Here is a 15,842-nt window from a genome sequence, read left to right as displayed (position 1 = left end):
GATTCAGGTAGGCACGCCTGCCAGGGGTGGCGGCTCGTGGGGGGTCTTGAGCACTTGGAGGGCTGAGAGAAGAAATGCTCAAGTTCAAGGCCAGCTTGGGCTCTAAAGCGAGACCTTGTCTTGTAACCAAAAGAAAAGTTAGGCATGCCTTGTGAAAACGTTTGTGCGGGAGTGCCCTGGGATTTAGGAGGAGAGAGTAGTCAGTGGGTTCTTAGCAGGTATTGACGAGTTTACTGCAGGGTTTTATGTTGGTATTGTCTCTACCTTCTTAAACCTGAGCATATGTTCTCCCTTAGCACAGATTTACGTTCCAATTATCTTCTCAATACTACGATTGCTGGGGTGGAAGAGGCAGATGTCGTTCTTCTAATTGGCACAAATCCACGTTTTGAGGCACCGCTATTTAATGCTAGGATTCGAAAGAGGTGAGTCATGTAATGCTCATGTAGTAGAGTTTTAAAAATGTGTGGTTGGTTTTGTTTATATATGTAGCTGTTTTAGGTGATTCCTCCTAAGTTAGTTGTAGTGATTCTAGAGGAAAACTCCTGACAGATTCAGATCTACCCTACCTCCTTGTCTTCGAATTTATTTTGTTAGGGTTTTTGTTTAGTTGGACTGTCCTGGAACTCACTGTATAGGCCAGGCTGACCTAGAACCCACAGAGATCAGCCTGCCTCTGCCTCTTGAATGCTGGGATTAAAGACATGTACTACCCCACCTGGCTTCCTTGTTATAGACACAGTCTCAAGTGGCCCAGGCTAGCCTAAAGCTCACGGTATGTCAGAGTGAACCTTGAACTGATCTTCCTGCCTTTATCTCAAGTGCTGGGGTGCTACCGCACCTGGTCTTGTACTTCTTATTTTAATTAATTAATTTATTTTTGTTTTGTGTGTGTGTGTGTGTGTGTGAGTGTAGCCCTGGCTGTTCTGGAACTCACTCTGTAGACCAGACTGACCTGCTCCTGCCTCCAGAGTCCAGAGTGCTAGGATTAAAAGTGTGTGCCACCACCGCTGGCTCCTTTTTTTTTTTTTTTTTTTTTTTTAAAAATGTACAAGTACTCCATTTGTGTGCATGCCTGCATTATAGAGGAGCACACCAGATCCAGACCCCACTCTAGATGGTTGTGAGCCACCACGTGGGTGCTGGGAATGGAAGCTCTGGAAGAACAGCCAGTGCTCTTAACCACTGAGCCATCTCTCCAGCCTCCCCTTTAAAAAAACAAACAAACCAAAGAAAGCCAAGGCCTATGATATAGTCAAGACTGACATTGACCTTTCTATGAAATTAAGGTTGAGCTTGAACTGACCCTTCAGCTTCCTCCTCTCTTCACGAGTTACAGGCATGTTTGTTTGAACTTTATGTGTGTATATGCATATGGGCATGAATGTGCTATGGTACAGTGTACATCATCAGAGGACAGCTTTCTGGAGTTAGTTCCCTCCTTCCACCACGTGAGGCCTAGGACCTGAACTGATTGGCAGGTGCCTTAACCTGCAGAGCCGTCTAGCCAGCCCACCCTCTGTGTTTTCTTTGTCTTTTGGTGGTAGGGCTTACATTCAGGGCTTTTCCATGTATACTGGATGTGTGCCTTGCCCAACTTAGAGCGGTTTCCCTCTTCTTGTCCAGAATCCTTCTGGAGTTGCGATTTATGTCATGGCATTTCACCCTCTTCCTTCCTTCCTATGGCACAGGCTGGTTGTTTTGTAGAACACGAACACACACACACGCACACGCACACACGCACCCCGTCTGTCTCACTTGTGTGGTAGACGTGTGCAGTAGGGCGAGCGTACAGTCTGTTATCTAATCTGGGCAGTGCAGAGAGGGAGAGAGGGAGCTGTCACTCGAGGGTAACAGGTCAGTGAGCGTTGTTCCACACACGCAGTATAGTTAGCACACACTTAGGACTCTGTCGTAAGAGCAAAGGAATGACGGTTTGTTTTCATGAGTATTGGAGAAGTAACCAACTGCCACACAAGTGCTGTGAAATGTAACCCACAGATCGGGTGTTCTAAAATAGTCTTTGTTTACATTGTACTTGTACTCAGGATTCCTACACAACAAATCTGTTCCCTGAATTGTTTGTGTATTTTTATAACATCTTACTTTGAAAGGTACACATGAAATTATATCTGTTAAGATTAAATAGTCTGTGAGTTCTTTTTTTTTTTTTTTTTGGTTTTTCGAGACAGGGTTTCTCTGTGTAGCTTTGCGCCTTTTGTGGAACAAACTCGGTATCCCAGGCTGGCCTCGAATTCACAGAGATCCGCCTGCCTCTGCCTCCCGAGTGCTGGGATTAAAGGCGTGTGCCGCCACCACCGCCCAGATGTCTGTGAGTTCTTTTGTGCTTTTGACATTTTGTGATTGTAAATAGAGGTAGTACTTAGAATTGTTGAGACCAAGGGCTGTGCTTATTTGGCTCCAAAAATTGTTTCTGTTTCAGCTGGCTTCATAATGACTTAAAAGTGGCCCTCATAGGTAGCCCAGTGGACCTCACTTACAGATACGACCATCTGGGAGACTCTCCGAAAGTCCTGCGAGACATCGCTTCGGGGAACCACTCATTCAGTCAGGTGCTTTAGAGTTACACATGTCTGCTGCTCTTGGGTTCGATTATTAGCTTTTGAAAGTTTATTTATTTTATCTGCATTGGGGTTTTGCCTGCATGTATGTCTGTGTGAGAGTTCCAGATCCCCTGGAACTGGAGTTACAGACAGGTGTGAGCTGCCATGTGGGTGCTGGGAACTGAATCCAGGTCTGGAATCCTCTGGAAGAGCAGCCAGTGCTTTTAACTGCTGAGCCTTCTCTCCAGCCCTGCTTTTTAAGTATCATTATTATTCTTTTAGCTTTATTTATTTTTGTTTTATATGTATGAGCATTTTGCCTGCCTACACGTATATCTGCTACTTGCCAGCCGGGTGCCTAGAGAGATCAGAAGAGGGCATTGCATCCCCTGGAACCAGAGTTACAGATGTTGTGAGCTGCCATGTGGGTGCTGGGTTCTTGCTCCTCTCCAAGTCCTGAGCCATCGCTCTAGCTCCTTTAATTTATTGTGTTTGGTTGTTTGTTTGTTTTTGAGATGGGGTTTCTCTGTGTAACAGCTCTGGCTGTCCTGGAACTCACTCTGTAGCCCAGGCTGGCCTTGGACTCACAGAGATCCACCTGCCTCTGCCTCCCAAGCGATGGGATTAAAGGTGTGCACCACCACCACCACCGCCGCCGCCCGGCTCTTTGGTTTTCCTATTGTGTTAGCCGCTTGTTCTTGTTTCACTTCTCCATCCCCCGCAAGCCTGCGGTTCCCTGTGCTCCGGAGACTCACTCTGCACTGTGTGGAGCAGTCTTGGCTGCTTTAGGAGAGCTCTGCTGCTTTCCTGCCTTCTCCTTTGGCCGGGTCTCGGTGACCCGTGAGTGTCACTTCTTTCTGTGTCTTGACATTCACAGTCTGTTTGTTTGAACAGGGTCTTTTTAGCCCTGGCTGGCTTGGAATTCAGTATGTAGATCAGGCTGGCCTCAAACCTAACGATCCTTTTACTTCTGCTTCCCAAGTGCTGAGATTACAGGCAGGTGTCCCCACACCTGGGCCCTCAGTACCGTTTGGGTATCTGGAGGAACACTGTCTAGGTTATAGGGACCTATCATATTCTTTCCAGCCAAAGGATACTCGGCTAGGATTTTCATCCCAAGGCTTACTGTGTAAAAATCGGTATTATGTGATATTGAGCTTTTTCACAGTAACGTTGGCAAGATGTTTTGATTAACTCAGATGTTGTTAAGTAAACTAATGATTCTTCATGTTAGGTTCCCAAACTTGGAAGAACACGTAGATGCAAGTATGGTTAAATTGTTTAGCTTAGACTTGCAATGTTTTAAGGTTACAGCTCTTTTTTTTTTGATAGGTCTTAAAGGAAGCTAAAAAACCAATGGTGGTTTTAGGCAGTTCTGCACTCCAGAGAAATGATGGAGCAGCAATTCTCGCAGCCGTATCCAGCCTTGCACAAGCGATTCGGGTGACGAGCGGTGTTCCTGGAGACTGGAAAGTTATGAATATTCTGCACAGGTTTGGTCATTGTGTTACATACTAGAAAATCCAAATGAGTGTCTGTGTGTGATGTTTGTGTGGACAAACAGCCTTTAGAAACATTATTCCCGTTGCAGATATGAGATGTAAAATGTTTTGTTTAAAAAGATTGCAAGTTAGTAAGTAACAGTAACAGTTTGTGGAGTAGGGAAAGATGAGGGCAGAGAGGAGGGTGGATAAAATGGAACTCTGTTTGTGTGGTGACCGTGTAAAGTGTGAGGCTCTGGTGGTAGAGCTCGAGCTGGCATGCCAGAAGTCCTGGGTTTGCTCCTAGTACCACATAAGAGGACACGTGACACACACCCGTAACTCCACCCCTTCAGTAACTCCACCCATTCAGTCATCTTCCACTGCACGGTGAAGTGGAGAGCAGCCTGGGACGGTGAGACCTTGTATTCAAAACAAACACCAAAACCAAGAGGTGGCTCACTCCGTTAATCCCAGCACTCGGGAGGCAGAGGCAGGCGGATCTCTGTGAGTCTGAGACCAGCCTGGGTTACAGAGTGAGTTCCAGGACAGCCAGGGCTACACAGAGAAACCCTGTCTCGAAAACAAACAAACAAAATTACAGTGAGTCCTCTGACTTTGGTTAAATGATAAAAATAGAATGAAGATTTAGCTAAAGAGACTTTTTTACAAATATCCCGGTCTGCTGATTTATTATAAGAAAGCTGAAAAGAGGACAAAGTGTGAAGATGGAATTGTTTCATGATCTGAAAATGATTGCTATTTTAGTTCCTTGCCTTCTAGTCTTTTCCCTGTATTGGCTGTTTCTAGTTGAAAACATACTATGAATTTTGTGTTCTGACTTAACTTATTTTATTACCAAGAAAGAAATTTCTCCTATAATTGGAAATCCTTTATGAACCATTTTCTGCAAAAAATTTTTTTCAGCAGGGCATGGTGGCACACGCCTTTAATCCCAGCACTGGGGGTTAGAGTTAGGGTTAGGGTAAGGAGGCAGATCTCTGTGACAGCCTGGTCTACAAAGCAAGTTCCAGGACAGCCAGGGCTGTTACACAGAGAAACCCTGTCTCCAAGAAACAAAACAAAACAAAAAACCCAAAACCCCAAAGAATTTCATACTATATTTTTTTTATCATATTCTTCCCTTTCCCCCAACTCCTGCCAAGTCCTCCCCACTTCGATACTCACTCAACTTCATGTTCTTTCTCTCTCTCAAAAAACATAACATGTACGCTGGTGGTAGTGTCCAACAACTTTTAAATAATTCTGTGAGTGACACGGGTGTAGCTTAGTGGTGTAAAGTGCTCACCTGTCCAGTTGCAAGGGGCTGGTTTCCATTGTTAGCTCCAAAATTCAACAAATGACGCAGCAATAATGCAGATAACTGAGCGTTAGACTCCCTCCTTCGGTTCTGAGAGCAGAAGTGCTGGACTGACCAGAACTGGTTAGCATGCTTCTACTGTTTCAGAGCCTAGGAGATCTTTTCACGGAAACAATTCCGTAAAGGCATATCCAGTGTGTGTGTCTTTATATTCTGTGTATTAATGGTTTCACACCCCCACCCCGTGTTTTTGTGCGTGTGTTTTTCTTTTGATGTTGAGAAAAGGTCTAACTGTAGCTCTGTCTGGCCTGGAACTTGTTGTGTAGATCAGGCTGATCTAGAACTCAGAGATCCACACACAGCGTCTGCTTCCTAAATGCTGGGATTAAAGGCATGTACTACTATGCCCGAATCCCCCCCCCCCCTTTTTTTCCCCCCAAGACGGTTTTTCTCTGTGAAACAATTCTGGCTTTCCAGAAACTTACTCTGTAGACCAGCCTGGCCTTGAACTCACAGAGATCGCCTGGTTCTGCCTTCTGAGTGCTGGGATTAAAGGCAGGTGTCACCATTGCCCGGCAGCAGGTTCTTTTTATTTTATTTTGCTGGAGCTGAGGACCGAACCTAGGGCCTTGCACTTGCTAGGCAAGCGCTCTACCACTGAGCTAAATCCCCACCCCCAGCAGGTTCTTTCTGTATGTCCAGATAGCCCTGAATTGGCTGTGGTGCCCCAGCATGTTGGCTTCAAGCTTGCAGTTCCCTTGATAGCTCTGACCCTTGTGTACTTGGCATTGCCAGCATCACACCCACATGAATTATTGTTTATCAATGGTTTTTAATTTCTCCCTTTTACTTTTTTTTTCTTTCTTTGAGATAGGATCTTGCTGTGTAATCCAGACTAACCTTGAACTTACTGTGCAGCTCAGACTGAACATCTTCCTGATGGTCCTCCTGCCTTAGCTGGGATTGTGTGATATGCCACCACACCTAGCTCCCTTTTGATTTGCAAAATCCTGTGGCTTTGTTCTAATGTTTGATTTACTGTTTTCTGTCTCACTGTGTTGAACTTCAGCCATTTACAGTTGGCTTCAAATTTCCATAATCCCTCCATGGCATATTGTTTCATGAAAAGACTGTCAGGGGAAGAGTAGCTCACGGTTACAATACAAGACTCTAGGTTCAGTCCCCAAAACCACAGGAAAAGAAAGAAAAGGCAGGGTGGTGCACACCTTTGATTCCACTTAGGACTGTTACACCGAGAAACCTTGTCTTTAAAAAAAAAAATGCTGCATGTATTTGAAACCCATAACTGTTTTATAGGATTGCAAGCCAGGTAGCTGCATTGGACCTTGGCTATAAACCTGGGGTGGATGCCATTAGGAAGAATCCTCCCAAAGTGCTGTTTCTTCTGGGAGCAGATGGCGGTTGTATCACACGGCAGGACCTGCCAAAGGATTGTTTCATTATTTACCAAGGCAAGTAGCTCCATGACACCAGAAACAAAAGATAGTTATACATGCTACATATTAAAGCTATTCGGTACACACAGTTTCCATTTGAATGGCTGTTGTAACTGCATAGACGGTCATTGAAACGTATAGACTTTGGGTGTGATTAGTCTGAGTTTGTGACTTTTTTTATTTACAAGTGTTTTACAATAAACCTTATTTTAGAAATCAAAACGAACAAAATCGGTTTGTTATGCAGAGGGTGGCCTATGCCTGTGTCCCAGCCCAGCTAGGATGAGACAAGAGGGCAAGAGTTTGAGGCAGACTTTAAAACCCATCGTAGGAGTTACTGTATTAGACATTGCAAACAGACAGTGTACCTGCCAGGCTGGAGATAGGGATCCACCGCCACGGGCATGGGCTGCTCCTCGGATAGCCTAGATTCCATTTTAGGCACCAGCATGGCCGCTCCCAACTGTCTGTAACTCCAGTCCAGGGGATCCAACACCCCTTCCAACCACCGGGCACCAGGCACGTATGTGGTGCACAGATACACATGCACACAAAAGACCCATACACAGAATCGTTTTTTAACAATTGAAAGAAAGATTTCTTGCCTGAAGTGACTTAATAACATGTAGTAGTGGTAGCCTGATGCTCAGTGACAGCATGGCTGAAGGGGGCTCCCTCATAAAGAGCAGTGTTAAACAGTAGTAGCTCCTGTCTCCAGGAAGCTGAGGTGGGAGCAGTGCAAGGCTGGGGCCAGCCAGGACAGCACAGGACGCTATCAGAATGTTTACCATTCTTACTTTAATAAAAAAAAAAAAAAAACAGCCGGGTGGTGGTGGCAGCGCACGCCTGTAATCCCAGCACTGGGGAGGCAGAGGCAGGTGGATCTCTCTGAGTTCAAGGCCAGCCTGGTCTACAGAGCTAGTCCAGGACAGGCTCCAAAGCTACAGAGAAACCCTGTTTTGAAAAACAAACAATAACAATATATATATGTGTGTGTGTGTGTGTGTATATATATATATATATATATATTACTGTTATGTATTTTAGAGAAAAGAACTTTAATAGTGCAAAATATTTTTTATAGTTTTTTTTAAATTAGTTTATTTATTTATTATGTATACAGTATTTGCCTGCATGTATCCCTGCAGGCCAGAAGAGGGCGCCAGATCTCATTACAGATGGTTGTGAGCCACCATGTGGTTGCTGGGAATTGAACTCAGGACCTCTGGAAGAGCAGTCCGTGCTCTTAACCACTGAGCCATCTCTCCACCCCGTTTTTTTTTTTTTTTTTTTTTTTTTTTTTAAAACAGGATCTCATGTAGCTCAGAGTGGCCTCTATCTGAATACAGAGCTGAGGGTGACCTTGAACTTCTGATCCTCTGCTTCTGCCTCCTGAGTGATGAGATTATAGGCATGCACAACCACATCCAGATAGTATAATATGTATTGTCTTAATAGGTTTTTGGATTTGTTTGTTTTTTTTTTCCAGACAGGGTTTCTCTGTGTAGCCCTGGCAGTCCTGGAACTTACTCTGTAGACCAGACTGGCCTTGAACTTGCAGATCTTCCTGCCATCACTCAGCTTGAACTACACTCTTATTCTCATTTTAAACATATGAAAGTGACTGTTCATGGTAGCACACACTTTAATCCCAGCACTCAGGAGGCAGAGGCAGGAGGATCTCTGTAAGTTTGTGACCAGCGTGGCCTCCAGAGGGAGTTCCAGGACAGCCAGGGCTGCACAGAGAAACCCTGTCTCAAACAAACAAAGAAACAAGCAAAAAAGAGTGTAGTTCAGTGGCAAATAGTTTGCATGGGATGGTTTGATGCCCAGAGCTGCAAAAATAGAAACGAGAATGAAAAAGGAGGATGCTGTCTTCACATACAGTGTAACCAGTGTAGGTTGGGGGGTGGTGGTGGTGGTGGTGCCCCCGCCCCCAGATACTGAGGTTACGGCTGTGTACCCCTACTTTGTATGTATTAATCTAGTTTTTACTAAAATGTGGTTGGCTGTTTTTCTCCTCACAGGACATCATGGTGATGTTGGTGCTCCCATAGCTGATGTTATTCTCCCAGGAGCTGCTTACACAGAAAAGTCGGCTACTTACGTCAATACCGAGGGTAGAGCCCAACAAACCAAAGTAGCGGTGACCCCTCCTGGCTTGGCCAGAGAAGACTGGAAAGTCATAAGAGCTCTCTCGGAGGTATTACTTTTGAGGCATTTCTTTGAAGTCTTTTTTATTCCTTAGCATGCATTAAGTATCTGGGGATGTAGCTCAGTTGGTAGAGTGCTTGCTTAGCGTGCATGAAGTTCTGAGTTCAATAAATTCCTGTATATAATTTGTAGTGCTGGAGATAGACCCAGGGCCTCAACAGGTACCAGGTAGGAGCTTGGCCACTGAGCTACATGTTCATTCATTAATACATGCCTTAGTGATGCTGCTTAGGGGATGCTGGACGTGTTAGCTTGTTAAAGTGATTTTCAAAGTCATGGAAAATTTTTCTCTAAAATGAGGGAGGGTTTGCATAACCTGGTAGAGCAGGAGAAAAAGCCTTCAGAAAAGGAAGAATTAAAACAAGCATTGATGAGCCAGGCAGTGGTGGCACACACCTGCAAAATCCCAGCACTCAGGAGGCAGAGGCAGGTGGATCTCTGTGAGTTCGAGGCCAGCCTGGTCTACAGAGATAGTTCAGGACAGGCTCCAAAGCTACAGAGAAACCCTGTCTTGAAAAACCAAAATAAGTAAATAAATAAATAAGATAAAACAAGCATTGATATGTAGCCTAGCATAATCTCTATAATCCTTTACTGCAGAGCCATACACTTACTAAGTCTCTCTAGGGGCAACACTCTGCAGATAGGCAGATAGACTATTAATATGGTGACATCTTATGAATTAGAATTTTGATATCTGTATTCCATGCCTGATGCTTCCTTGAAAAATCTGTCTGGATTGGGGAGATGGCTCAGTGGTTAAGAGTGTTGGCTGCTCTTCCAGAGGACCTGGGTTTAATTTCCAGCACCAACATGATGGCTCACAATGATCTCTAACTTGTTTTAGGAGATTTGATACACTTCTCTGGTCTCCTTGGGGATCAGGCATGCCCACAGTACACAGATATATACACAGGCAAAATGTAAACAAAAAAGTAATAATTAAATAAAGTGTTAAGAAGAAAAGAAAAATTTGACTGCTAAAAGTTACTAATAGAATTTTTTTCCATTTAGTAATACTGGATTATTTCACCATAGTTACAATTATAAATTATTTTGCCCCCTGTTTTGGTGCTGGAGATAGAGCCCAGTCTGATGTGCATACTAAGCCCCAACCCTGACTTTGTCTTTCTCAAGACAGAGTTTCTCTATGTAGCCTTGGGACTCCATCTGTAGACCAGGCTGGCCTCAAACTCGCAGATCCACCTGCCTCTGCCTCCCTAGTGCTGGGATTAAGGGTCTGTGCTGTAGCAGGATTTTGGGAGGGGGTCACCAACCAGCTCCCAAGTCATAACAGAGAGACTTATTATTGGTTATGCATGCTTGGCTTTATCTTATGCTTGTCCCACTAGCTCTTATAACTTAATTTAACCTGTTTCTCTTGCCTTGGGGCTTTTTTTTTTTTAAAAGATTTTATTTATTTATTATGTATGCAGAAGAGAGCACCAGATCTCATTACAGATGGTTGTGAGCCACCATGTGGTTGCTGGGAATTGAACTCAGGACCTCTGGAAGAGCAGTCAGTGCTCTTAACCTCTGAGCCATCTCTCCAGCCTGCCTCAGGGCTTTTTACCTGTCATTCCTCCTGTATGTCCTACTCCATGGCTGACTGGCTGCTGGCATCTCCTCTTCTCTCCTCTTTCCTTTCTTGAGCCTAGACGACTCCTCTTACTTATTCTCTCTGCCTACCAGCCCTGCCTATCCCTCTGCTGCCCATTGGCCGTTCAGCTTTTTATTAGACCAATTAGGTGCCTTAGGCAGGCACAGTAACACATCTTTACATCATTAAACAAATGCAGCATGAACAAGTGTAACACATCTCTGCCTAGTTAAAGTAATATTCCACAATACTGCACCACCTTGTCAAGCTAAGTGACATGTATTTATTGTACTGGGTTGGATTGTGCACTGAAGCATGTATTTGGAAGTTTAAAGGGCATCCTGAGGGAGTCTGTTCTCTCTCTGCACTGAGTGGATCCTAGGGATCAGCTCAGATCTTCAGGCTTGATACCAGGTGTCTAGAGTCATCTTGGCCTGCCCCAGCTCTGACATCTTTAAGTAGTAAAGTTGTATGTCATGATGGGTCTGATCTCTTTAGATTGCAGGTCTCACTCTTCCATATGATACTCTGGATCAAGTGAGGAACCGTCTGGAAGAGGTCTCTCCAAATCTTGTTCGATATGATGATGTTGAAGGAGCTAATTACTTTCAGCAAGCAAGTGAGCTTGCCAAGGTAAAGGCTTGCCTGTGTGCAGTTTTCCTGATGGTGTGTATCTTGGCACAATAGTACTGGTTTTCAGGACGATTATTGGTCTCTTCTTTTTTCAGCTAGTGAACCAGGAACTTCTGGCTGACCCACTTGTTCCTCCTCAGCTGACTATAAAAGACTTCTATATGACAGGTGAGTAACTCTCAGTTGACCACCGACTACTCAGAGAATCAGAGGACCTCCTTATCTCTAGCTGTTTGTGCGTGGCTCTGTTGATCAGAAGATCTTGTGTTTTGATGTTTGTGTGGGGAAAAGCACACACTCGCCATGAAGAGTGTGGCGCCTAGAGGTCAACTTGTGGGAATCAAAGTGGAGTCACTAAGCCTGGTGGCGAGCACCTTTGTTCACTGAGCTGCTTCACTGGCCTCTCATCTGAAGAGGTCGACCATTAAGACTAATGCCATTTAGGAGGCAGGGGCTGGAAGCTCATTTTGTACATTTACGGTAAGCCTGGGCACTAGACCCCTAGTCCTCTAGCTTTTTGTGTGTTTGTGACATGTAAGCAAAGTTTGAACACCCAAAGGGTTTACAGATTTTAAACACAAAATTTTACTATTATAAGAAAAATTACTGAACGATATTCAGGGAGAATTTTTTAAAGTATTAAAAAAAACTCTCAGGGCTGGAGAGATGGCTCAGTGGGTAAGAGCACTGATTGTTGGTTTTCTAGAGGACCCACGTTCAATTCCCAGCACCCACATGGCAGCTCACAACTGTCTGTAACTCCAAGTCCAGGGGACCTGATACATTCATACCAATGCACATAAAATTAAGTTAAATATATTATTAAAAAAAAAAAAAAAAAACAAGTTTGGGCTGGATAGATGGCTCAGAGGTCAAGAGCATTGACTGCTCTTCCAGAGGTCCTGAGTTCAATTCCCAGCAACCACATGGTGGCTCACCACCATCTGTAATGAGATCTGGCGCCCTCTTCTGTATACATAATAAATAAATAAATAAATCTTTAAAAAAAAAAAAAAAACAAGTTTAAAAAAAACTCTCAAGGTTTGTCTGAAAATTATAGATGTTGTATTTAAATATGAAATTGTTAGAGGGTAAATTGTTAGAGATTTTTTTAAGGAATATAGACTTGTAACAGGCTTTCTTTGGGGCCACCAACCAGCTCCCAAATCATGACAGGGAGACTTTTTATTGGTCATGAATGCTCAGTCTTATCTTCTGCTTGCCCCACTAGCTCTTACAACTTATTTTAGTCTGTTTCCCTTCGTCTATGTTTTGCCTCGGGCTTGTTACTTGTTCTCATTCTGTGTGTCCTACTCCATGTCTGTCTGGTGGGCATCTCCCTCATCCTCTTCTCTCCTCTTTTCTCTCTTGAGCCCAGATTCCTCCTCCTACTTTTTCTCTCTGCCTGCCAGCCCTGCCTGTCCCTCTGCTGCCTGGCTGTTGGCCATTCAGCTTTTTTGTTCGTTTGCTTGTTTGTCTTTTGTTTTGCTTTATTTTGTTTTTGGTTTTTTTGAGACAGGGTTTCTCTGTAGCTTTGGAGCCTGTCCTAGATCTCACTCTGTAGACCAGGCTGGCCTCAAAGTCACAGAGATCCACCTGCCTCTGCCTCCTGAGTGTTGGGATTAAAGGCGTGTGCTACCACCACCCAGCTTTTAATTTATTAAAACCAGAGAGAGAGAGAGAGTGAGTGTGTGGGGGTGTGAGCAAGTCTGTACATGCCATGCCATGCTTGTGGAGGTCAAAGGACAGCTTCCCAAAGTGGGTGCTCTCTCGTGTCCAGGCTGAGGTCCTCTTGCCTTTTCTGCCGTGCCTTGCATTCCAGGCCAGGCTGCAGAGTGATTTCTCCGTCTCCAGTGCCCATCTTGCCATAGGAGTCTTCGGGATGACTGATGAGTACCTGAGTGTCAAGCTTTTACATGGATACAGAGTTCAAACTCAGCTCATCAGGCCTTTTCCAGCCTCTGGGTGTTTGGTTTGTTTTTAATTCTGTGTAGCCCAGGCTGGCCTTAGACGCATAGCACTCCTCCTGTGTCAACCTGTTGATAGATGACTATGAGCGTGAGCCACCACATCTAGCTGATAAACGGTTGTATCTCTTTTCTTAGATTTTTAAAGAATTTCCTATCATTTAATTTTTTTTATGCTGGTATGTTATCTAGCTCTTATGTGATTATTTAATTATTGCTGGATATTAAAAGCAGTTAGCCAGAAAGCTGTAGTGGTAAACAGGAAGTGGAGGCAGGAGGATCATACTTTAAGGAGGTCATCCTTGGTTTCATAGACAGCTCAAGATACATAAAACCCTAGCTTAAAAAATCTTGGCCAGGCCGGGCGGTGGTGGCGCACGTCTTTAATCCCAGCACTCGGTAGGTAGAGGCAGGCGATCTCTGAGTTCGAGGCCAGCCTGGTCTACAGAGCAAGATTCAGGAAAGGCACCAAAACTACACAGAGAAACCTGTCTCGATAAAAACCAAAAAAAGAAAATAAAAATAAAAATAAAAATTTCGGCCAGTAAAGAGCTTATGTGCAAAAATGTACTGCTTACTTATACTTACATTACAGCCTAGCCTCACCATCTTTTGTTCTTGAATATGTGCAACATGAAATTTTTCGGGGTGTGTTCTGAGGTCACATTAACAAAACCTTGGCATGGTGGCTCCTCCCTGGAATCTCAGCACTTAGGAATCTGAGCAAGGAGGCTCACCCTGAGTTTGAGGGTGACTTGGTATCTGTTGAGTTCCTGTCTGGCCTGCAATCTGTGACACTGTTTCCAGAACAACAAAGGAAGTTGTATTAACAAACTGCTGCATGTTCTTAATGTCTTCCAGACTCAATCAGCAGAGCTTCACAGACCATGGCCAAGTGTGTCAAAGCTGTCACAGAGGGCGCTCAGGCGGTAGAGGAACCGTCCATATGCTGAGGCATCTACCAGGGACCCAGGCTTGTATAGACAGTAAACGGACATTGGTGTAGTCCCTTACCAGTTAATGTTTTCCAACGTGATTCTGATGATGTAATATTTAAAATTATACTATGCTTATTTGAAAATGGTATTGCACTTATCAAAAGTCTTGGCCGTTTAAGTTATGTATTATGTGCAAGCATTAAGTAGTTTAATAAAACGACCATTTGTTCTTTTGTGTTAAAAACACTGATCCTTAACATGTGAATTTTGTGTATTTTCATAGATCTTTTTGTTTCAAATGGATGAAATGGAAGTCCTTTCAGGGCTAAGGACGTAGCTCATTGGTAGAGTGGTTGCTGAGCATGTGTGAGGCTAAAGGCTGAGCCCCTGAAGTTTAAGGAAAAAAACAGAGAACTGGGCATTGGTGACGCTATTAAGAACATTAGCTGTTCTTCCAGAGGACCTGGGTTCGAGTCCCAGCACCCACAGAGTGGCTCACAACTGCCTGTTACTTCAGTAGTTCCAGGGGATCGATTTCCTCTTCTGGCTTCTGAGGGCACCAGGCATGCAAGTGGTGCATAACCCACATGTAGACAGAATGCATAAACCATATGCATAAACTAAAACAAAAGTAATTAGCTGGGCAGTGGTGGTGCACACCTTTAATCCCAGCAGCAGACACAGAAGGATCTCTGTGAGTTTGAGGCCAGCCTGATCTCCAGAGTGAGTTCCAGGACAGCCAGGGCTGTTACACAGAGAAACCCTGTCTCTGAAAAAAAAAAAAAAAATGAAATTAATTAATTAAGAAGAAAGTAAGCGGGGCTGGAGAGGTGGCTCAGAGGTTAAGAGCACCGACTGCTCTGCCAGAGTTCCTGAGTTCAATTCCCAGTCAACCACGTGGTGGCTCACAACCATCTGTAATGAGATCTGGTGCCCTCTTCTGTATACATAATAAATAAATAAATCTTAAAAAAAAAAAAAAAAAGAAAGTAAGCATCTTATAATTAACTTAGGAGATGTGATTCAAAAGTAGGTAAAGGAATTTTCTGATGTTTTGTTTTATTTGCAGTTATGAGGATTGAACCTAGGGTTCAAGCAGGCTGGGTAAGTGTTGTCCTGTGGCAATATAACCTCAGTAATGGTTTTTTGTTTTATTTTTTTCAAAATTCTTTTCTTTTCTTTTTTTTTTTTTTTTTTTTTTATTTTTCCTTTCACTAAAAACCCAACTATAGGATGCCATTTTCTTGGCCTAAGAAACAGTATAGTTCTGGAGTAGTGGTAGTATGCCATCAATACTTTCAAAGTTGCACAGGGCTGAGTGGTGGACACTGTGCTTAGTGTGTGCAAGGCCCTAGCTCCACTTCCCTGCACAAAATAATTGTACAGAGTTTGTCAACTTAACTTTTTTTAGAAATACTTGACTTGGGTGATATGTCTTGAAGGTGTGTACTTTAAAGTACTTGACTTGGGGCTAAGGGTGTAGCTCAGTGATAGAGCATGCATGTGGACCTAGGTTCTTACCCCAGTGCACACAAAAAATACTTTGCCAAAAACTCCCTAATGCCTGGAAGTATAAATTCTAATGTTCTTTTTTTTTTTTTTTTTTTGAGCTGAGGATCGAACCTGGGGCCTTGCGCTTGCTAGGCGAGCGCTCTACCCACTGAGCT

General features: G+C 43.9%; 1 protein-coding gene across 2 annotated transcripts in view; it reads left to right on the top strand.

The window, feature by feature from the left end:
• Nucleotides 1-14,432, top strand: part of Ndufs1 (NADH:ubiquinone oxidoreductase core subunit S1) — a 34,671-nt gene extending 20,239 nt beyond the window's left edge. For both annotated transcript variants that reach the window (XM_036173272.1, XM_036173273.1), the window contains exons 12-19: nucleotides 297-425; nucleotides 2,444-2,573; nucleotides 3,897-4,057; nucleotides 6,684-6,838; nucleotides 8,851-9,026; nucleotides 11,136-11,270; nucleotides 11,366-11,438; nucleotides 14,099-14,432. In XM_036173272.1, the coding sequence (XP_036029165.1) occupies nucleotides 297-425; nucleotides 2,444-2,573; nucleotides 3,897-4,057; nucleotides 6,684-6,838; nucleotides 8,851-9,026; nucleotides 11,136-11,270; nucleotides 11,366-11,438; nucleotides 14,099-14,190 (1,051 nt within the window). In that variant the 3' untranslated portion in view covers nucleotides 14,191-14,432. The remainder of the gene's footprint in view (nucleotides 1-296; nucleotides 426-2,443; nucleotides 2,574-3,896; nucleotides 4,058-6,683; nucleotides 6,839-8,850; nucleotides 9,027-11,135; nucleotides 11,271-11,365; nucleotides 11,439-14,098) is intronic.
• The last annotated feature ends 1,410 nt before the right edge of the window (nucleotides 14,433-15,842 follow it).

Source organism: Onychomys torridus, chromosome 23 (assembly GCF_903995425.1).
Source record: "Onychomys torridus chromosome 23, mOncTor1.1, whole genome shotgun sequence".
Taxonomy (NCBI): Eukaryota; Metazoa; Chordata; class Mammalia; order Rodentia; family Cricetidae; genus Onychomys; species Onychomys torridus.
Note: the sequence above shows the minus strand (reverse complement) of the source record. Positions and strands in the feature narration are given on the sequence as shown.